At 40.8% G+C, this 21,858-nt stretch overlaps 1 protein-coding gene across 3 annotated transcripts in view; it reads left to right on the top strand.

Annotated features, from left to right (window-relative positions):
- SLC39A9 (solute carrier family 39 member 9) overlaps positions 1-21,858 on the top strand; it is a 33,820-nt gene that overhangs the window by 8,368 nt on the left and 3,594 nt on the right. Inside the window, exons 3-7 of one of the 3 annotated variants that reach the window (XR_015701991.1) lie at positions 4,170-4,361; positions 6,553-6,621; positions 7,797-7,882; positions 9,864-9,998; positions 11,785-12,303. Coding sequence is in view for 2 of the 3 variants with exons in the window: in XM_087746473.1 (XP_087602599.1) it covers positions 4,170-4,361; positions 6,553-6,621; positions 7,797-7,882; positions 9,864-9,998; positions 11,785-12,015 (713 nt within the window). In the remaining variant the exon portion in view is untranslated. Of the gene's footprint in view, positions 1-4,169; positions 4,362-6,552; positions 6,622-7,796; positions 7,883-9,863; positions 9,999-11,784; positions 16,188-21,858 lie in introns of those variants that run through there. The other 2 variants (XM_087746473.1, XM_087746474.1) reach the window with 2 other exon arrangements.

Raw genomic sequence — 21,858 nt, 5'->3', positions numbered from 1 at the left:
ATTTAGGTAATTAAACCTAGAAAGGTGCCTAAGGGAACATTGAGGTATATTCACAAAACTGGAAAAAAAAGAAGAGAGGGAGAGAGAGGTGTCTGTCCAGTTCCAAGTGTAATTTAACTTGGAGACTGGTTGCCTGTTATCAAAACAGGTGTTTGTCATTGATACAGGAGTCATTTATTATTACTTCTGTATTTTCCCACAGGCCACAGAATAAATAACTTCTAACTTTTGACCTTGTAGGCAGAGAGCAAATAGCATATCATGATTCAGTTACTATTTGATCATAAACCTATGTATGTGCGTAGTGAAACCTTGATTTGAGTATTATCAGCAAATAAAATTTCTTTGGCGACTTCAGTCCTTTGTTTTAACTGGTGAAACAGCATAACCGCTGTCAGAAGGATTGCCCTGACTTACCCACTATGTTTTATGCCTTGAAATGATCTGAAGCCAAGTTAACTTTTTATTATAGATGGCAAGAGTCTTGTGTGGTCTACAATTATTTTATTGACTGATCTTGTTCAGCAAAGATGTGTTTGTGAAATCTTTCAAGGGCTATCAAGCCTATTCTGATGTGCTTTGTCTGTAGTAATGGCATTGTGCCAATATTTTATACAGTGGATGGATGTACAATTGTGTTTCATCCAAGAAGATGTATGAATACTCCAATAAGAAGATTACTTGCTAGAATAAGTCAAGTTTTTGCTGTTAATGTCTAAAACTTCTGAAGAGTAGTTGTGAACCAAAAAAACCTCCCTAAAATGACAGAAGTTTTACTTCTGTCACTTAAACCACAGATGTTGGGAAAGCTGTAATGTATGTTCTGCTCCATTTTGTTGCCATTCTTTTTTTTTTTATAAAGTTAGGTGCATGAAAGTTGCACTGTCACTCACTTTAAAAAAAAAAAAAAAATCTAGCGTGAACTTTAAAAATGCAAGGTTGAAACAGGAGGGAGATTCTGTGTTGAATTGTATTTATTATAATCAGTTCAGCCGTGAATATCCTTACCTTGCTTCAAGCAGAACAAATCAGTTGTTCTGAAGTCAAAAAGCTTTCCAAAGCTGAATGATGACTCCTCCAAAAGCCTTGCATATTCTCATACTGAAAAAACATTGCTTGCTGTTAGACCAATGAAACAATCTAGTTAATATCCTAGTTTCTTTTAAGTGCTGTACACAAGTCCTGTTAGTCCTCTTACCATTAAATATGATAAAAAAATAAGCTAAAATCAGTAACACTCTGTCTAGTAAAGATTTTTACAATTTCTGATGGAAACTTTTTGCTTAATCAATGTCATTCTATATAGTATTGTCATCAAAGCATTGCTGTCCTGTGAAATAGCAAGAAATACAAAGTAAAACCAAGAAGGGGTTTGTGCATGTTATTGTTTCAAGTCACTTTGGAAGAAGTCTTTTTCAGAAAAGAGAGAGTACAGCTGATGGACAAGGTCAAGTACGTCATTCCAAACTTCAGGAAGAATTAAAAGGGATAGATAGGAACAATTGATTAATACATAAAGCTCTGTTGTCTTTACACCCTCCCATCAGGTATTTATATACATTGATAAGATCCCTCTGAGCCTTCTCTTTTCCAGGCTGAACAGCCCCAGCTCCCTTAGCCTTTTCTCATAGGAGAGGTGCTCTGGTCCTGTGGTCATCTTTGTGCCTCTCCAGTATGTCCATGTGTCTCTTGTACTGGGGACTCCAGAACTGGACCCAGTGCTCCAGGTATGGCCTCACCGGTGCCAAGTGGAGTGCGAGAATCACCTCCCTCAACCTGCTGGCCACAGTCTTCCTAGTGCAGCCCGCGACTCGGTTAGCCTTTTTTTGCCACAGGGCACACTGCTGGCTCATTGTAAACTGTGTCCACAAGAACCCTGAGGTCCTTTTCTGCAAAGCTGCTTTTCTGATTGTTGGCCACCAGCATGTACTGGTGCCTGGGGTTATTCCTCCCCAGGTGCAGATCTTAAGATCAAGTCGGATCTCAAGAGAAAATATAGTTTCTAATCAAGCATTTGAACATGACAGAGGCCTCTTCATGTTCAGAGATTATATTATAGTGCTAATGGTTGCTTTGTGGGAGAGTAGAAATTAATGTCACCTGCTTCCTTATATTGGACTGTGATGCGTATGTTCTCTAAGGCACTGGAGCTTTGCAAATGAGTTCTTTGGTTTTTATTTTGTATTCAAAAAAACAAATTTCTGTTGAGTTCCCATGTAGATACAGGAAGGTTGCTTGTGTGAGTATGTTCTCTAAGTGTAGGGGAAGGACAGGACACTTTACAAAAATAATTACAGTTAGAGATAGTGATACCATCATTTGGTCTAGCAGAGAAACATAGAAGAAGAAATATTTTCTTAGGAGAACATTAAAGACATTTACAAATATTAATTGAATCTGCCAAACGTGGTGGTAAGGATTGGCCCTGTTCTGGAATGGAGGTAACTTGTACTGAATGGTAGGTAGTTCAGGGCCTTGGAGTATAGCATGCAACTCAGTGGAAGTAGAGTTCCCCCTTGGAAACATTTGAGTAATGCTTATTGTGTGTAAAGCGCCTTACCTGCTGTGGAAGTACAACAATTTATAATAACAAGTATGCTAAGGAGCATTAAATGTCTCTTCTGCATTGACCAAAGGGCTTGCTAGCCTGATGTCTTGTCTCTGCCAGGGCCCATGGGGGAAATATAAAAAAAGAAAGACTGTACGATTCAAGTGAGCACAGAGTCTGAAACGAAAGAGGTCAAACATTTACTGTGCTCTGTATGGTAGTTGGGAACTTAATTCAAAATTCCCTATTCCTCATCTTTGCTTGTACCCTTCTAACAGTGTATTTCTGTATACTGTTGGCAGAAGGCAGCTTAGATGTGATTCTTTCCTTATATCAGCTGGAAACAATGCTTAGAATTTTGGTAAAAAATAGCTTTATTAAATCTCTTTCACATAAAAATACTAAGGCAACTCCTGCCAATCTTTGGTGGCCAGTACTGAAAAAGCTATGTACTTCTGGACATTGTTTGCCCTCTGTGTCAGGTGGGATTGCAGAAGCAGTAATTTCCTGTGGTCATGAGCAAGGTTAGAGGATCTCGGATCTATCTTGGGAGCCACTAGGCCAAAGACTACTGGAAATGTTAAATGCCAGAAAAGCCTTCTCCTTTCTCCTTAGGCCTGTGTAAATTCAGAGTGAGACTGATGTAATTTCTGTTGAAATTGGTGGGAATTTTGTGTGGCGAGTATTTGCTTGTGACAAAGGTCACGCATGCTGAGCAAATGGCAATCTGTAAAAGTTGGTAAAGTTATATTACGTCTCTACTTTCTAAGTCATTGTAGGTAGACACATTTGTCACTTACTAACCTATAAAATATTTGAAAAATTATGAGATGTGGACCAAGTAAAGCATTTTATACCACGGAAACTTAACTAAAAACCTGGTCAGCCGTTTTTTTTCCCCTTCTTAGATTTTAGAGTCATTCTGGGCTCACCTAATTTCAGGGTAGCTCAGTGAGTCAAAGTAAATGTCTTGGGGTGGGCATGGAATTAAAGCTTGTGTAGGGAAAGGAAACACAACCACACAACATTCAACCCCAGGGCTTGGACTTCAGGTTTTTAGGATGGTACTGACATTTCTAGGACACTGTGCTGACTTAACTGTTGTTCTAGTCTGTATCAATGGAGTGTATCAGTACTAACTTGTTTAATTAGAGACTGGTGCTTTGAGATAGAAAGTTCATCTTAAAGATTGCCTTAGATCTCTTAGTGGATGGAACCTGGTTTATCTCTTCATCCTGTATTTTCTCACTTAAATGAAGGCTATGACTTAACTGCTTGACAGTATCTCTAAATACTGACAAAACTGGCAACTTCAATTAAAAAAGGAATTATTCAGCAATTTTTATCAATCAATTTGGATTTAAAATGAAGCATTTAAACAAAGTAGCCTGGCTTATCAAGTATAAATGCTTTCTTTGCTTTTCCATGCTGAAGGTGTATGGGGAGGGGCCAACCAGACAAATGTGTGCTTCCCTAAGTAAATGGTCTAAGACTGACCTTAAATGAGGACTTTTGCGTCTTGTCCAAGAAAGCATGAGGAATGCTTTCAGCAAAGGAGAAGAAAAATGCCCATGCTGCGTTTAGTCCTCTGTCTCCTAATCTGTTTGCTTGCCTGCCACAGGGAAGCATCACCCGGCAAGTGAGATGCAGCATGTGATGGAGTCTGAGAAGGTAGCGGAAATCCCGGTTGTACATGAGTATGGCCACGACCATTCCAGGTTGCATGCCTACATTGGTGTATCCCTTGTCCTTGGCTTTGTCTTCATGCTGTTGGTGGACCAGATAGGCAGTTCTCATGTGCACTCTACAGATGGTAAGTACAGATTCACTTCCATTAGACTTGCTAATGAGTCTTAATTAGCAAGCTGCAATTTTTTTTGAATGCTAGGGGGATTTAATTTGACCAGTCACGTCCAGAGTTTCAGCAGGCACTTTACAAACATAAAGCAAGGTCTGTGTGAAGTGTTTGTGCTAGAAATCTATCCTGGAATTCAGCATAATTTGAGAGCCTGCTTCACTAACATGAAATAACTGTACAAGCACGTATGGTGTGGGTGTGGAGGGTGACTTGACACTTGAGTTATTGTCTGTTTTACAGTATCACCCATAGGGGATTTCTTTGGCTTTCCAAAAAACTTCAGGTTAGTCTTATCTTCATTTGGTTTTCCTACTGAGTTGTCATACATGTAGGTAAAACTTGCAAAGTGTCACCAAAGTTGTTTTGTCATCTGAAAAGGTATTTTATTGCCTTTGGATGCTCATTTTCTCCCACATAATCTCCTCTAATGGTGGAATTTGGCCCTCGAAAATTAAGGAATTGATCTTGAAGGAAAAGTAAAACACACACTCAAAGGAGGCGGGATATGTTTTGGTTGGATCCTTGGCAGTTGACAGTGCAGCTGCACAAATGCTTTTATGGGGTTAGTGTGGTGGGACAGATGGGAGGCCAGTGCAGGGTCTGTGTCACCTTTGTGCTCCTGAAGAAGCGTAAATGGAGCCACAGCCATGGCTAGCTGATTTTTCAGAGCTTTTCAAAGGAAACAGTGGCAGTGAGAATGACAAGGGGATGCATGTGAGCAACTGCCAGGAGAATCCTTGGTTGTGACCCTTTCCTATGTCTCTGATCAGAGCAAATACCAGGAGAAAAGTGACTATGATCGGTCCTGTTATTAGAGATACACACTAAAATAGGATATTAAGTAAAGTTTTATCTAGTCTGTACCTCTGTCACAGGAAATGTAGTAGTGTTTTTGTAACGCTTTTTTAAGCTACCAAAGAAAAACATTTTTCTCATTTGAACCAATGTCTGGTAGTTTTGTTATGTCCCAAGTGGCTAGATTTTACTTTGTCTAAACTAGAAAAATTCTGTAGGCCAGAATGGAGGTACAAAATCAAATGTGGATTCTGTCTTTGATTGTGTTTAGTTCTGGTCAATCCAAAACAAATTTAAAGGAAATGTCCTTTGTGAATATCTCCTCCTGACACGAGTATACCATCGCAGTCATCCAGATGCAGCTTATGCAATTAATTGCTCAAATAGGCTCCCCTTGATTCAGTTGATCAATCTGACCGAAGAGAATACATAACTTTTTAGCCAGCTCGCTTCCCTGATCTGACTCACTGGGCAGCTACGTGGCTGCCTGGGCACGAAGAGAGAGACTGGAGGGCAGGGGACCGGCAGGAGGAAAGGAACAGGACTAGACTTGCAGTTTTGGCGGCAGTGCAGACTTATTGAAGTAGCTGTGTGAGTGTGCTTGCAGTCAGCTTACTGACCACTGGTATAATTAGATAACAGCGGTTCAACTGTTTGGAATGAAACAGTTGAATAAGATGTTTCTATACTTGTGTAGGACTTATCTGCCCTGTTCATTGCAATGATTCTTCATAACGGTTTCACTGCTGATTGCGTAGCGGTGAATGTTGCCCTGTTTTGCTGTATGATGAGCTAGCCTGAAAATGTCCTCAGAGTAGTTGTCAAACAATTGCAGTGAAAACACTGGGTCTCAAGCAGCACTGGCTGCATTTCTCCTCTGTGTTGTATAACGTTGGAGGGAAATCTTTGCAACTGCTGCTGTGACAAGTAGAATTTATTGCTTACTAGGAATTGCTAGAGAATCAGTGCAACAGAGACTGCCCCAGACTGTCACCTGAAGGAAAATGTCAACATTGGGCTATGTGGGGAAAAATCATCCTGACTCCTGGAGCAGCTCTGGATTCTGGGGATGTGAAACTGGCTTTTCTTCCCCGTGGTAGCACAGAACTTTAACATTTGGTTTCAGGAGGTTAAGAAAAACAAATGCTTCTGCCTATATCGATGATCCTGTAAATTGCAAAGAGTTGTCTATGATTCTGTCACTTGTTTGTTGGGAGAACCTCAGGTGATTTGTTGAATATAACTGCCTAAGCAGCTGGTAGAGGCATGTGTAGTGATACTTAAAATTTTTCTTCCAGCATAATTTATGTATTTGTTCTCTTTATCCTAACTTTCCTCATGACCGTTTCAGATCCAGAAGCTGCAAGATCAGGCAACTCCAAAATCACCACAACGCTGGGACTAGTAGTCCACGCTGCAGGTAATGTGGGACCTATTGTTAGCACTTGGCAAGGACTTCCGTTGCTGTGGGGCTCATCTTTAGATGTGATAGAAACACTTGGGTTTTGTTTTTGAAGGTGGCTTTTTATTTAAAAAAAAAAAAAAGCAGGGTGGGGAGAACTAAGGATCTTCCCCAAAACTTACTGGGAAAATGTACTCCAGTGCTCAGAAGGTTCCATGGAGTTTTATTTGGGTACAGTATTTTCATTCTTTTTCCCATCTGAAAAGTTGTGTGATGCTTACTCTCTGCCTCTTCAGTTCTTCTGCTGGCTGCTTTAGCTGCTAAATTTCAATACATGCTGACACATTTGATAAGTAGTATGAAACACCTTTGGGTTTGCTTGTCAGTTGACCTGTGTGGGTTTTTTTTTTAAATATTAAGTTAAAAAAAATAATACCTTGTGGAAAAAAGGACATTATAGGGTGGAGGGCAAAGATTTGACTGAAACACATTTGGGCTGACTTGTAAGGACTGAAAAAGTTATGCATGTGTTGCAGTCAACCCATGTTCATGTTGTAATTATTCAATATATATATGTAGTATAAATATGATGCTTTTTAATCTCTCCTAGTGAAAATTATTGTCTAGATAAGTCAGATGATGTTGGTCAAAATGATATTTCTTCACTAAACGAAGTGCCTATATATATTAAGGATTAATATAGTATCCATTTCCTATTTCATTTAGACAATATATTTATGTTAAATGGTAAAAAAAAATAGCACTTACAATAGTATTTATATTTGAAAATTCATTTAAAGGGTAATAATTAAAATTCTTGTAATGCTTAGAATCTAAAGCAGATTTTTTAATTTAGACAGGAAGCCACTCCTACTATGGAAGACTAAAATAACTAAACTTGTTACCTGATTCTAATTTGTCAGAATGTGTCAATAGTTAATAGATTCTCAGTATGGTTTTTATGGTCTTGGGAAATACGAGACAGCTCCTGTTGAAGGTTGTCTGAAATCCTGAAATTGTTGTGGCTTAAGAAACAGAGGGGAGTGAATCACGTGTTGGGTTGGGTTTGTTAATGCCATTTTGAGTAGCAGGACTTCTCAAATCGAGGTGTTTTATACTGTCAGCCATTGAGGGAGTGGGAAGGCTGAAACTGATGTGGAGGAATAATCCATGAATTCGCACTCCTGTTTCAGCTGATGGCGTGGCATTGGGTGCAGCAGCTTCTACTTCTCAGACTAGTGTCCAGTTGATAGTGTTTGTTGCGATTATGTTGCACAAGGTAAGTCATCATCCAAAAAATCTTGTTTGTTCTTTAAAAGACTGTTAAAGCATACAGAAATTACTAAAGATCTTCAGTTTCCTTAGTGATGTAATCTGGAAATGTGTAACGCTGTTGAAATCAACAGGTTAGTAGTACAGCTTCAAGGACCAAAAAACACTGGTATGATGTATGACAGAATAGCAAATGATGGATGCTAAGTCTGAATGAGGTACGACTGAGAGAGAATTCAGACTGCCTACTGCCTACCTTGGTTGCAGTGGTTTGGAAAAGTCTCCCAACTTTTGGGAGAGACGAACAGGTCATAAAGAAATGTGGCAGCTTCACACTGACTTTTTCTGAAGCTAGTGTGGTGGTGTGTTTTGGTTTTGTTTTTTTTAAAACAAACAAAAAAACCCCAAACAAACCCAAAAAACCAAACAAGATTTCTACTGCTGTAAGAAATGTATTCAGAGGAGTTCTAGAGGGTGAAGCACAGAAGCATATGCTGGTGTATTCAAGGAGGAAAAGCAGTTTTATGCTGATTACAACAGCTTTTTGGTTCTGTGATGTTCTTAAGAAAATGGGAAGGGTATTTGTTATAAAGGGTTTTAGTGTTTAAAGGGTTAGTCTTTTGAAACCACTTAATATCAGAGTACTAAATTACAACTTCTGGTTACCTCTGTTAGTGTAGTAGCTTCGACATCAGTCATATGCCATTTCTGCAGGAAAAAGTTTTAAACGTTTTTCTGATGGTAACAAGCAAACAATGGCACTTGAAGAGGGGAAGATCTTTTTTCCTTAATGTTTGTGCAAAGATATCTATTAGCTATATAGGTTCTAAACATAAGCATGCAGATGCATATTGGACTTATTGTAGCACATGCATTTATGAGTCATACATTCGTCCAAAATCTTGCTTGCATAATTGCATGTTCAAAATGTTAGGAAATCCAGATCTAGTATGTCTTTTCTTCACTGTTCATAAAACTGTGGTTTACATAAGCCCCTTCAAAGGTGGCAATATCAATGTCGCATCTTGCTGTGAAGCTTAGTTTATGTCTATTGCCTAGTGAAACTTGCTTTTTTTTATTCTTAATGTTCAAATTAACTGACAAATTAATTGTACAATTTCAGAAGAGAAAAATTTCTCCTATGAAATATTATCAAGAAATATTTGGTATTGAAAGAGAAATTTATTTCTTCTCTGGTGTCTTTTTATTTTTCTAGTCTTCTGAACCTGATTGATGCTTTTGTCTTTCTCATCTTTTTTCCTTTGCTCATGGTTTCCTCCTTCTAGATTTTAAAAAAAAAAAAAAGATTCCTTGTATTAAAAAATACTTAATATATTTTAGTTTGTCTTTTCTCAGAAATGTCAGGGTGGACTGCTATTGCCTCTATAGGAGCAAAAATGTAGTAAATTTCGAGTAGTAGGACAGCTCTGCCTTGTGGATAAGAAACTGGATGCCAGCAGAGGGGGAAGGAGGCAGTATTTCTTTGCTTCCCAGTGGGAACAGAAATGAAACTGAATGATGAACTAATCAAAAGACCTCTTAAGTCTTTGTTCATGTGGAGGCTGACAGTTATCTTTCTTTGGGAATTTTTTCCCCCTCCATGTTAATTGTAGAAATTTTCTGCTGTAGATAAACTGTCCATCTAAGGATGCATAGTAGTATCAGGATGAAAACAGAAATTACATGAGTTAATGGAGACTTGGGGATTGTAGCAATGACTCAAGTCAGAATGAACATTTTAATATTTATGACTACACAAATATGCGTATTCTGATAGCCAGAACATGGGTTTCCATTAGGTATTGTTATTAAGGTAGGGCAGTCCGCAGAATTCTATTGATTTGCGTTAACTGCGACATACTAGTGCCCTCCCTGAACTTCTTCCAATTCAGTGCATTTCAATGTAGTAAGTCGCATTTCAACTTTATCTCAGATTTCAGGGGATTTTAGAAGGTATGGTATTACCAGTGAATATTGTTTTTTTGCAGGCACCAGCTGCCTTTGGCCTGGTTTCCTTCCTGATGCACGCTGGGCTGGAACGGAATCGAATTAGAAAACACTTGCTGGTCTTTGCGTTAGCAGCACCTGTTATGTCAATGGTGACATACTTAGGGCTAAGCAAGGTAGGTCTGGGATTTTGTTCTGCCCAAAATGTAGCTTAGTGATGAAGTCTGGGGAAAGGAATACCGTATGAGTTTCATAGAACATAATTCCAAACTGCTTGAAAAATTTAGCAGAATGGAGATGTAAAAAAAAAAAAAGAGGGATAAAAAGGTAGCAATGTGAATGTGTGAAGCAAAAAATAACCCATGCTTTCCATCAGAACCAGCGATATAACTCCTTTATAGATTTTTGTATAGCTTTTATTTAGAAGGCTGACTTCTGTCTTTTCTCCTTTCTACTGCTCCCCGCTGAGAACTTAACAATTTACTCACATACCAGATTTTATCTGGTGACTATGTAACTGAGTAATTTTCAGTGTTGCTGCATGCATTCCTATTTTAATATGCAGGCAGAAAATAATCTTTGCTAGTTTCCCCCATAATCCCAGAATTGGTCCTATATGTTCAACATCTTTTCCAGGCTGTGTTGGAAGTTGAATCCTCAGCTAGAATAGCCTTTTTGCCTCTCATACTCCTGAAAGCATAGTCATGTCTTGGCTCTGTACAACAAGTGGCCTGTGAAATGGGCCACTGCACATGAATTTATCATCTCTGTCCAAATCAAATGTTTCTGCTTCTTGCAGCGTTTCCTATGACACCCTTGTACTTCTAACTGCTGTGGGCAATGCTGGTGACACACTGTGGTGGTGTGTCCTAAGGAATCTAACACGTGATCTCATGAAACTCAAGGCATGAGAGAAAAGATTAAATAAATCACCTGGGTGAATCCCTTTACTTCCTGGAAAGGAGTTATATTTGATATTGCAGTACAGGACACAGCAGGAAGGGTTGGGTTTGTAAATAGAAATGAGAATGCTGTTTGAGCATTCTTTTGGTGTAGGCTCACTGAGAATTGGTTTTGCATTTTGCACTTCAGAAAGAGCAGAGAATTGATACGGCCTGAGGGCTGTCACAGTGGTTGTATAGTTCCAGAGCAGATGTATCTCTGCTCTTTGGAAAAATAACCTGAGAGTATACCAGAGAACTAAAGTCACGCTTGGGTTGGAAATTGTTTAAGAAGCATTTTGAAACTGATATCAGTGGGTTTGCATTTTATTACATTTAATGATGTATAGCATGATCTTAGTATGATCCTAGTATGAATGTGAAGAGGTGCTCAGTTTTGATCCTGAAGATGCATTTCTTAATGAAGTTTGCATGGAAATTCTGGAAAAGTTTTGGCTGTTTACTTGTAAATACAAATGAGAGATTGAAAGGGTGATGATTTGGGACTTAAATCTAGCAAATCTTGCTCTGACCATCAGGGCACCAGATATTTAAAGACTATCATCTTATTTGAACTCTTTGTTTAGAAAAAGGAAAAATAAAAAAGTCATTCTTGAGCGTCCTTCCTAAAATTTGTGTCTTTGCAATCTGTATTTTATTTTTTTTCAAAGAACACTTTGTCATTTTGTATGTTGCTGTGAGATGGTCAGACAAGATGCTTCTGCGCAGATTGTGACTTTTTTTTCTTCTATAAGGGTTCCTAGAAGTCTGAAGTGAACTAACTAGGATGAGGGGTGTCTTTCTGCCCCCCACATTAACTTTAGAATGCCAGTTGCTACACGTAAGGTGCAAGACACAAACCAACACATTAAACTGTTGTCATTGTGAGAGAACGAGAGTTGATAAAAATCCTGCTGTGTCTGGACACTTAGAGAAATTTTTTAATATTGATTGAAAAACTTTTGCTTATTCTAAATTTTTTTGCTCTTTCCCTTCCCCCCCCCCCGCCCCCCCATTGCAGAGCAGCAAAGAAGCCCTTTCAGAAGTCAATGCCACCGGAGTTGCTATGCTGTTTTCTGCTGGGACTTTTCTTTACGTTGCCACAGTTCATGTCCTCCCAGAAGTAGGAGGAATTGCTCATAGCCACAAACCTGAATCAACTGGAGGAAAAGGACTCAGTCGTCTGGAGGTGGCAGCCCTAGTATTAGGGTGCCTTATTCCTCTAGTTTTGTCCATTGGACACCATCACTAAACGCTCGAATTTCGCCGTTCTCCTCCTCGATTTGACGTGAGCAGTAAATGTCGGCTGCTCCCTTTATCATTGTCTCTTACCCATCATCCATCCCATCTACTTTATGGAGTTCAGAGGGAACGTTGATTGCAAAATGAGGAATACTGGGAAAGTTTTTAGTGTAGCAAAATGTACTTTGGCAGCCGGACATAAATTCTATGTAACTTCCTTTTCTGAAGACATTTGCTATTTTAATTGTTAACTTCTGGCCCTATTCTCAGGGAAGATGGAATTTGGAGTTGAAGAAAGGTGAGTGGGGAAGAACATAGCGACTCATCATGAAATTGCAATCACCAAAGTATCCTGCAATTCAGCTTTCACAGCTGAGAGCAAAAACAAAGGATGGCTGCCTTGTGAGAGCTTGAAGTCTTACTAATGAAGAAGGGGGCTCTCCCCCACCGGTTCTATGTTGTCCTGACAATGCGGCTGGTCCTTGTAATGTCTGTCACTAATTGTATTGCAAAAGTGGGCTACACTTGGAATTCTGGACAACACTGCGATTGTCACAGAAGTGTCACTGATAGGAAAGAAATGATGTAGACAAAGTGTAGGATTAGAGTAGGAAACCAGCTGGTTAAGAAAGTGCAAACAAATTTTGCAGTGTATTCCATTATTTAAGACAAAGGATAGAAGCAAAGAGAATATTGTTTTGATTGTTTATGCAATTGTTAATAAACTTTAAAAAGACAGTATTTCTTGGGAGATGGTCTTCTGCCAAGTCAGTAAAGCGTAGGCACCAAAAATGTTAGCAGGAATTAGGTAAAGGGTACTGTGACTACACTACTGCTACTGTTGAGAGAGATATCCATAGTGTCCTTTGAAATCCAGCTGTTCTGGGCTCTGAGGAGTAGAAATCTGATGGAGACAGCTGTTGAGGGACCAGGGAACTTTGCTAGCTCATTTTCAAAAGTGAACTGCTGAAATCAGGAGGGGGTGGTGGTTTTTTCCATTAAATAAAAGGCATTAAGGCTAACAAAACAGATGTTTAGTTAAATATCTATGCTGCAGGTAGAGTACAAAGTGTTCCTAAAGCAATTCTAAACAAAAAACCCCAACAAACAAAAAACCAAACTGGTGGGTTCCCAGCAGACCTGTTAGGCATTTTGCTTTTCCTTTGGGAATTGTACATTTGCCTCTTACTGGTAAGCTTTAGTTTTGGTGAATCTACTGGAGGACTTATTGCCGACTGCTGATGCCTCTCACTGCAGAAGAGTGATAGAAGATCCCTCCCTTTCCAAGGCACAGCCTTCCCTTGTCAGGCACCATTTCTCTTACGCAAAATATATTATACTCTAATAACTGTAGTGCATTGAAAAGCCAGGAATGCTTGATGTGCACAGACTCAACATAAAATCCTTTCTTTAGGGGAAAACTTTTTAATGCCGTACCCTTTTTAAGCTGTACTCTGCACTTTTTAAAGATAACATTGCCAAATATATTTCTTCTGATTTTTTTTGTTTGAAATGGATTTTCAGGGCTTGAAATATCTTCTTAACTGAAGTGCTTCTTGTTTCCATTTGAATGATTGTGTCTGTTTTTCGTTTCACTTACAGCTTATACTACACAGGCCATTGTGCCTCTTAACTTCTTTACATTTTTGTCATTGTCCTGTTTGTCTACTAGTTCAGTAACGGTTATGGCCTGGCTCTTCGACTAGTGACTGCTTTGTTGGCTTTGTAACAATACAGGTGTATCCCAGGATTGAACCTAGTGCTGACCCCCAGGAGTGCTTGTTCATTTGTGTGTTTTACTGTATAAAATCAATGCAAAATTATTAGAAATCATCTTTTCCCACAAGACAGTATTTTCAGATAGAATTAGTGTATCACGCCTAAACAAGCACTTTTGACATTAGACCTTCAAAAGTTAATTCTGTTTTGAAAACCCATTGCAAAATTAGTGACATGGATGAGATCCTCTCCTGCATGTTCTGAAACCTTTAACAACATACCTATGTAACTAGTAAGTTACCTGTTTAAAAAGTTCAGTGATACAGGTTACCGACACATGTGAATGATACACAGGGATGTTTCCACCAAAGCTCCCAGTGTTCCTCCCGATTGCCCCCTAATTACCTTCTTCCTTGATAATTTCGCTATTTTACCTTGCTTAATCTTTCCACCTAACTGAACTGTTTCCAAAAGCAGGAGAGTTTGCAAGATCTGCAGCAGAAGCAGGAGATAGTGCAGCATCAGATGCTTATGTTTTGTAAAACGGTAGGTTTTTTCTTTAAACTGTCGTCTGCCCCTTGCACCCCACCCCACGGTTAAGCTGGCTTCCTGACTGCATTCCGCTTCAGCCTCATTTTGTGTATACCAATAGCAGCGGTTTAGGGAGGTGCGTGGGTAAGGTCCCATTTCAGGCCTTTTGCTCCGGTGTTGGAGCATGTGGATAGCACCTTCTTACATGGACGGACCGGTGTGTATTGAGGAGGATGTGACAGCCAGCCTTTTCGCTGCTGACGTAACCTCTGGCGTATTAATCGTAAGAGGTGCCGGTGCTGAGAGGGCTTGTCTGTCTTTTCTCCTGTCCCTCAGATCATGTTTCCGATTTCTGCGGCAGCCACCAGAAATGGTAATAGTCGGTTTAATGATTCATGAACTATAGATGCCAAGTTATAGCAGCAGGTGAGGGATTTTAAAAGAAAACATTTGCAACCTAAAATTGGCACAAAAATTCTAATAACACATACTTTTCATGTTGGCACTCAGTTAAGGGATAGAAGACTTAGGTGATTTTTTTTCCTACCCATTTAGAAGTAGCAATAGCATTTTCTTTTGGCTGTGTCTGTTATCTCTGCTTTGAACTATTATTTTAAATTCTGTAGCTGAAGCTGCAGTGACTAAGGAAGCTTTTGCTTATATGATAAGAATAATATAAAATGTTAAATGATCAAACCTTTCCAAGTTGTTAGTTCCACATGGAGAATTATTTTCTTGAGGCAGAGTATCTTAATGAGTTAAATAAAATGGTCCATTTTATCATATCCCCTTTTTTTACCTAGCTCCCCATCTGTCACTGAAAATCCAAGCATTGCATGTAGTTGGGGCCATCTGGTATCATTTTCTGCTCCTCAGGGGACCTTGGTGCAAGCAAATTCCTCTTACTCTCTCTGTAACAGCCATCCCTGCCTGTGTTTTCTACTGTGAGGTAGGTGGCAGCAGGTTAACCAGGTGCCAGGCACGTCCCCCTTTCCTTCTGTAAATCCCTCTGGGAAATCTATAAGTTCCTCATCAGCTGGTTTGTTGGTTTGTTTTGTTTTTTTTTTTTTTTTCAGTTAATGATTTCTTAATTGGTGATAGGAATTGGACTAAAGCTGTTTCCATTGATCCTGGTGTGTTCAGGTACTTTCCCTACTGTTCTAATTCTTGTATAAAAAAAGGGAAATATTTCTTCTTCGTCACCTGCTGACAGATGCAGAAGCTGCACTGACATTAACTTGAGAGAGGATGGCTGAGCTGTCACGCCAAGATAGGAATTTTTGATCTGTGGCGTCTCAGATGGCCGGGTGTTAAACACAGGAACCCACTGCTGACTTCAAAGAACCATTTCCAGGTGGATTGTGTAAAAGGCTAATGTTAGCCGAGAGACCTGGGAAAACTACTCTGTTTATTCAGGAACTAGTTCAGAGCCTTCAAGGAACTTTTGACAGTAGCAGATGTGTCTGCGTGGTATCAGCTCCATGCAGAATGAGAGAGAGATGCTGTGAAATAAATGTTGCTGCTGCTCCCTTCCCGTTCTGTGCTGGGACTTGGGAAGGAGAGGAGGGAAGGGTACTTGTATCCTTTTAGGGGTGGAAGGAGGAGGAGTGGTTGCGATATGGTGGGAAAGTTTATGATGAATTTCGGATTCCTGTTCACCTCAAACTTCTTTTGAAAATAAAACCTTTTTTTTTTTTTTTCTTACTGTCCTTTTATTACATCTGTTAGCAGCCTTGGCTTTCCAGGGAAAAACATTGCGTGGTCATTGCTGTTTACCTGACTCCATGTATGGAACTGTAATTTTAATGTCTCTTTTTTCCACACCATTTGTACACAAAATCATTCCATGAATGGCTGCCTTATAATTTTTCCACTTTAATTGTGAATGGTTAAAATAATGTTGCCGTTTTCAATTTGTTTTATTATATTAAATTTTTACTAGGTGCAGTGCTTCGGAGTTGGCTTGTCATTTACTGCATGGGGGTTTGTGGCAGGTCCGACAAAGAGAAACGACAGCCTTAAGTAGGATGCAAGCGGTGCAGACAGTATGTTTTCTTTTTGTGTAAGTGCGTTTGCCGCTTTTCTTCATAATGTCTGAGCACCTCCTGGATACCTGAAGTGTGAAACTGCATGTTGGGAGGCAGTCTAGCAGGTCGATTTGGACATGGGTATGAATGGGTTTCAAGGTACAAACACAGAAAGGACTTGACAGCTCCGCCTGAGCGGGGCATTTGACAACTTCTGTCTCCCACAGAGTGTTTAGGAGTTGGCGTGCCCTGCAGCTCTCTCTTCCCCCACCCCCAAGGACATCTCTGATGCTTACAAGGCAGAGACCTCTTTGGAGGGCCACGGGGAGATGATTGGCTCAGGATGGCTCCAGGCCACTGTTAAAAGGCTGGAAGAGACGTTGGGGCAAAAGAAAATTGAGAGCACTGGATGGAATGAAAACAATCTTGTCAGCCCCAAACCCAAAATGCAAATGCAAAGTCCCTTCGTTCTTTTTGGAGACTTTGTGACAAAGTAGCCTTTCGCATATATATATGTGCATCTCTGTGATTTGGATGAAAAGTCAACTTTATGCATACAAAGATGCGAAGAAAACCCTAGCCTGCTTTTTGTTCTTGTCTTATGGGGGAAAACTGCTGCTGAAATCTTTCTTGCCCCTGTTGTGTGGTTTGGGTGTTGTTTGTTCCCCGCCTCCCATCTTCTTGCTGTTTTCAGGCACTGAGTCACAGCTCAGCTTTCCTTGCGACTGCCCTGTGGTCCTGCTGCTTACCTGTTCGCAGCTCTTCCGTATCGCGCTCAGGCGTCGCTACTGACACAGTTTTTCTCGAAGGCAGCTTACCTTCTTCATAGAATCATTTAGGTTGGAAAAGACCCTTAAGATCATCGAGTCCAACCGTTAACCTAGCACTGCCAAGTCCACCACTAACCCTAAGCACCATGTCTACCCTTCTTTTAAATACCTCCAGGGATGGAGACTCAACCACTGCCCTGGGCAGCCTCTTCCAGTGCCTGACTACTTCCTGCAGCGTGCGACAAAATGAAAGCCTGCGTTAAGCCATGGCTTACCTACGTTTTCTCTCTGATGCTAGTTGTGGTGGTCATTGTAACTGAGAGTGGATTGTGTTTGCTGTGAAGAAAAATCAGTTTCTCAGGCTCCTGAATTGCTCTGGAAGGGTTTTATTTGCCTCTGACATAATTTGGAGTTGCAAAGAATAGTTGGAAATTAAATTTTAGTAGTGGTCTCTAAGAGGCTCTCAGGCAGGGGATATGAGGAGAGCTTTGAAAACGAATTCCGTTTTGTTTTCTGAGCAAAAACTTGCAGGACAGTCGGGTTTTTTCCTGCAGGACATTTTAGGCCATATTTTTAGGGTTTGCAGGCTTTATTAAAAGATTCTCAAAAAATGCAGTGAGTTGCACACTGTGTGCTGTGGTTGTAGAAGGGGCAAACTTTTCATATAAAACAGTCTTTTTTTTTTTTTTTTTAAGATGCAACTTTAAAAGGAATGGCCACAGCTAGACACCTCTGACTAAAAATGTTACTTTACCAAACTTGGTTGGGACTAGATTTAACATTTTAATACACATGTAGGGCACAAAGAAATGAATAAATTGCAGGAGTGAACGTTGTGTAAAAAACCAGAAGGGTGCTTGTGCTTGTCTCTTGCCAAAGCATAATAAGTTGTGGTTTCTGTCCTGATGTGTGTATGCTTTTAGGGGTTTGTAGAAGAAAGTTGTCGCTACCACTGCAGCATCCTATGGCTACTGCCAGGATTTAGTGCAAGGATGAGAACTGGAGTTGGGATCCTTGCAATAACTAAGGAATGACTGGGGAGTTGCCTCCCTGTCACGAGGCAGCCCCTAAGGAAACACCGGCAGAGGCTTTGCAGATCTGTACGTAGATCTGTGGGTTTTGCAAGTAAGTGGTCTGAAACTCTGTCGCTTGACCTTATGTGATCAAATGATCAGCTGGAGCAATTCAGGAGAAGTTAATGGTTTAAAGCAGTGAGGCAACCCGTTAAGCGGCTTGCGGAGAGGTAATTAAGGACTCACCTTCGCCTCCCTGATACGGGGGATGGTACCTGGTGGTGTGCCAAGTTCTTTGGCACACGTGGGAAGGCACTAATTGAATGCAGTCTAGAGCAGTAATTGCAGAGGGACCTGTGGAGGTCATTTGGTTCAACACCCCCTGCTCAAGCAGGGCTACCTAGAGCCAGTTGCCCAGGACTGCGTCCAGGCAGCTTTTGAATGTCTCCAAGGTGGGAGACTCCGCAACCTTCCTGGGCAACCTGCGCCAGTGCTCAGTCACCGTAAGAGCGAGAAGCTTTTTCCCTTATGTTCAGAGGAAACCTCCTGTGTTTCAGTGTGTGCCCATTGCCTCCAGTCCTGTCCCTGGGTAGCGCTGAAAAGAGCCTGGCTCCATCCTCCTTGCACCCTCACTTCAGGTACTTGTATACATTGATGAGATCCCTCCTAAAGCTCCTGAATTGACACAGTTTATAGATACTCTTGCTCTCCGTACTCTCCAGCTGCCCTGTAAGCAGGGATTGGTTTTCGGACATGTATTTTCAGAGAAGAGAAAGGGGAATGCCGCTGTTAAAGGATGCGTGGTGTATGCATTCCCAAAATCTTCATGCATCCGTTTAAGAGATACCCTTGAGAGAGATGATTTATAAGCAATTCATTAAAAAAAGGATTTTTTTTTTTTTCTCCTGCTGTTGCTATCTACAGACTTACCTAGGATTCTGTCACTTTAATAGGTAGTGTTTTAGCTATTGCATTCAAGCAATAAGCAATTTTCTCAGCTAATTGCTTACTTTTGATTTTTCTGGTAGCTCATAGGACTTGTGTGTTTAGGAAAAAGTGTAATCTCTTTATATTGGCTTAATCACAAGAGGCCGATTGATGTAAAGTCAGTAGGAGAACTGAAACAAATGGCAGTGTTGCTGTTGTAGCTAGTACAGGCAAGGCAACGAGGATGGGAAGCCAGTACTTTGCCAGATAGGCTCTTGGTTTTCCGGAAAGTAAAATTCAGTTTTAATGGTGAAGCATTATGCAGTATATTAGCATTATTTTAGTGTGTTTCATAAAAATGTCATCTCAGTAACTGGAGACTTAACCACTGCAGTCTGTTGTAAATCCTTTTGGAGATGTGAGGAAGTGCTTTGGGTGCATTTATGTTACAAGAGCTACCACTAAAAACTGAAATATTGAGGAGCTGTGGTGTTGCAGCCTTCCTGATGATGGCTGTAGAGTGTTCCTTCATTTGTTAAGGAAAAAAATTTTCCATCAGCATTTTTATCAGAAACTCATTAGGGATGAGCACAGCAGCAAGAGGATGAGCTGTCATCTATTGTTCCAGCTTACAAATTAAGCCATTTTTCTACTGATATGTGCAAGCCTTATCCAAATATCCCTGCAGGCGGAATTGCACAACATTCCACCCTCCTTATCACAGCACTTCTCCCTCTTGACGGAGAAGTCTAAAGATTAACAAACCCTTATGGTGGAAGGGGGTTAAGGAAAATGCCTCATGCAGAAAACTTGTAGCAGTAATTAAAAGTAAGCTGTATCATGATGACTGACACCAAATCTATATAGTATTTAGAAAATCTAAAAGGCAAGGTGAAATTATTAGAAAGGGGGAAAATGCTTGTTCTGTATCTGTAAGCCCATGCAGTGTCTGAAGTGGTAATTACTTCATGATATATGATCATAGTTAGTTGGAGTCTGTGGAAGTTAAGGGGCTTCTGCTGTCTGAAGAAACACTTTAACCAAGATACTCGTTGTTGCACTGGGCTGAGAGCGCTGCTAAAAACCCTGCTCACAAGCCTCAGTACTAATCTGAATGACTCTTGCTCTAACACCTCTTAGTCAAGCTCTCCTTGCTTGCCTCCAGAGAGCAAAGCTATAAGGAGAATGAGTCGCGTTTTAGGACTGCAATGGATTTCCCATGTTCTGTTTCCTCTCTTTGACAGAGGAACTGAGGGATGGCTGCTCTTCAACAAAACTTTGTGCTCCTGGTACTGCTCTGTGCGGGTGCTTCACGCGAATGTGCTTTGGTGCACATGAAGGGCTAAGCCATGGGTCTGTCTGGGAGTTTTTCCATGCTTATCCCCGCAGCCTGGACTTCAGCAGTATGAAAGAGGCCTCATCTACAAAAGCTGTGTGGCAGTATGGCTCACAGGAGGGTAAATGGAGATGGGTGAGGGAGGAGATGGCCCCCTTAGCCTGCTGTATTTTGTGGAAAGCAATGTTTTTGGTGTCCTTCCTTGGCAGGCTGTTTATCTTTCATCTGGCTGATGGCTCTCCTCGACATACAGGGTTTGCAGTAGAGCTGTCATGGTCTCCTGCTGTGATAGATGGCACCAGTAGATCTTTGTGCCTCTCTATGTAGATAACCACTTGAGAATGCGGGTAGGAAGGAGGCAAGAAGTATGTCTTGTTCCTGTCCTGCTTATGCATGCAGCATGAGCGCTGACCTTGCAGTGCTGGCTGTGAGCAGGACCAGGAAAGAGCGAAACTTGGAGTGGAGGCTGCCGCAGATGAGAGCGGAGGGGTATAGCAGAATGTATAGGTGAAGGGTGTGAAGAACATCGGTGTTGTGGTCCCTGCAGTTTCCACTCCTGAATGAAGTCCTAATTGTAGCGTCCTTAACTTTTTAAGGCACTGTCTTCAATGGTCATAATAGTGGTGGGGGTAAAGGGAACATTGAATGTGTATGCAAGAGCAACTATGGTCTCTGTGTGCACATGCTGGGCATTTTATGGACTTCAGATTAAATAAAAACATGGTTTAGCCAATCCTGTTTTCTGGATATGTATTTATTGTTTAGAAGTTAAGCCTATGACTTCTTTCCCTCTTTTGACCAGAGGGAACAAAGTGGGTAGAAATTAGTGGACTGCAATCAATATCTAACTGTTGCAGTTGAGAAACACCTTGTAGAAAGTAGTCCTGCATCTAACCCTATTTTAGAAACTTGGAGAGTTCAGATCTACTGACTAGTGCTGAAACAGCTGAGGAGTGGGCTTCTCCACAGTGGGCAGCCATCAGCCCTGGATCTCATTTACTGTCCTGCTTCTTGCTGGGCTGTTTTCTCAGATCTTAAAAATGTTGATGGTGCTCCAGTTGTTTGCCTGTGTTACTATGTCGAGGTATTACATTTTTCCCCTCCACTTTTCTTCCAAGGAAACTCTAACAAATCCTTCTCTTTTCCAGAATTTTTTTGGCTGGCCGTTATATCCAAACTACTGCATGGGTATATGTATTCTTGTGATGTTCTGGATTTAGTACCAGTGTCATAGGTGAGGAACTGTGGCTGAGAGAAGACAAGGTACATGGTCAAGTCAGGTAGGGACATTGCCAGGGCTGGAAACTAAGCCCCAGTGTACTGAACCCTGCTTTGGTGCCCTCGCTACCAAGGCAACACTTTCTCTGTGCTCCAAAGCAGGACTGAGTGAGCAATTGCACCTTTGAAATTCTCTGCTGGCTCCCAGAATAACTGCTCTAAACCTTGCCTCTGATCTATTTGTTAGATCTCTGAGTGTCCTGGCACCACAGGGTGCAAAGGGCAAGAAAGTCTTTCTTTTAAAATGGCTGA

This window comes from Nipponia nippon, unplaced genomic scaffold, assembly GCF_047370975.1.
Source record: "Nipponia nippon isolate SJK-2023a ecotype South Korea unplaced genomic scaffold, ASM4737097v1 scaffold_10, whole genome shotgun sequence".
Taxonomy (NCBI): domain Eukaryota; kingdom Metazoa; phylum Chordata; class Aves; order Pelecaniformes; family Threskiornithidae; genus Nipponia; species Nipponia nippon.
The sequence above is the reverse complement of the archived record's forward strand: the minus strand, read 5'-3'. Positions and strand labels throughout refer to the sequence as shown.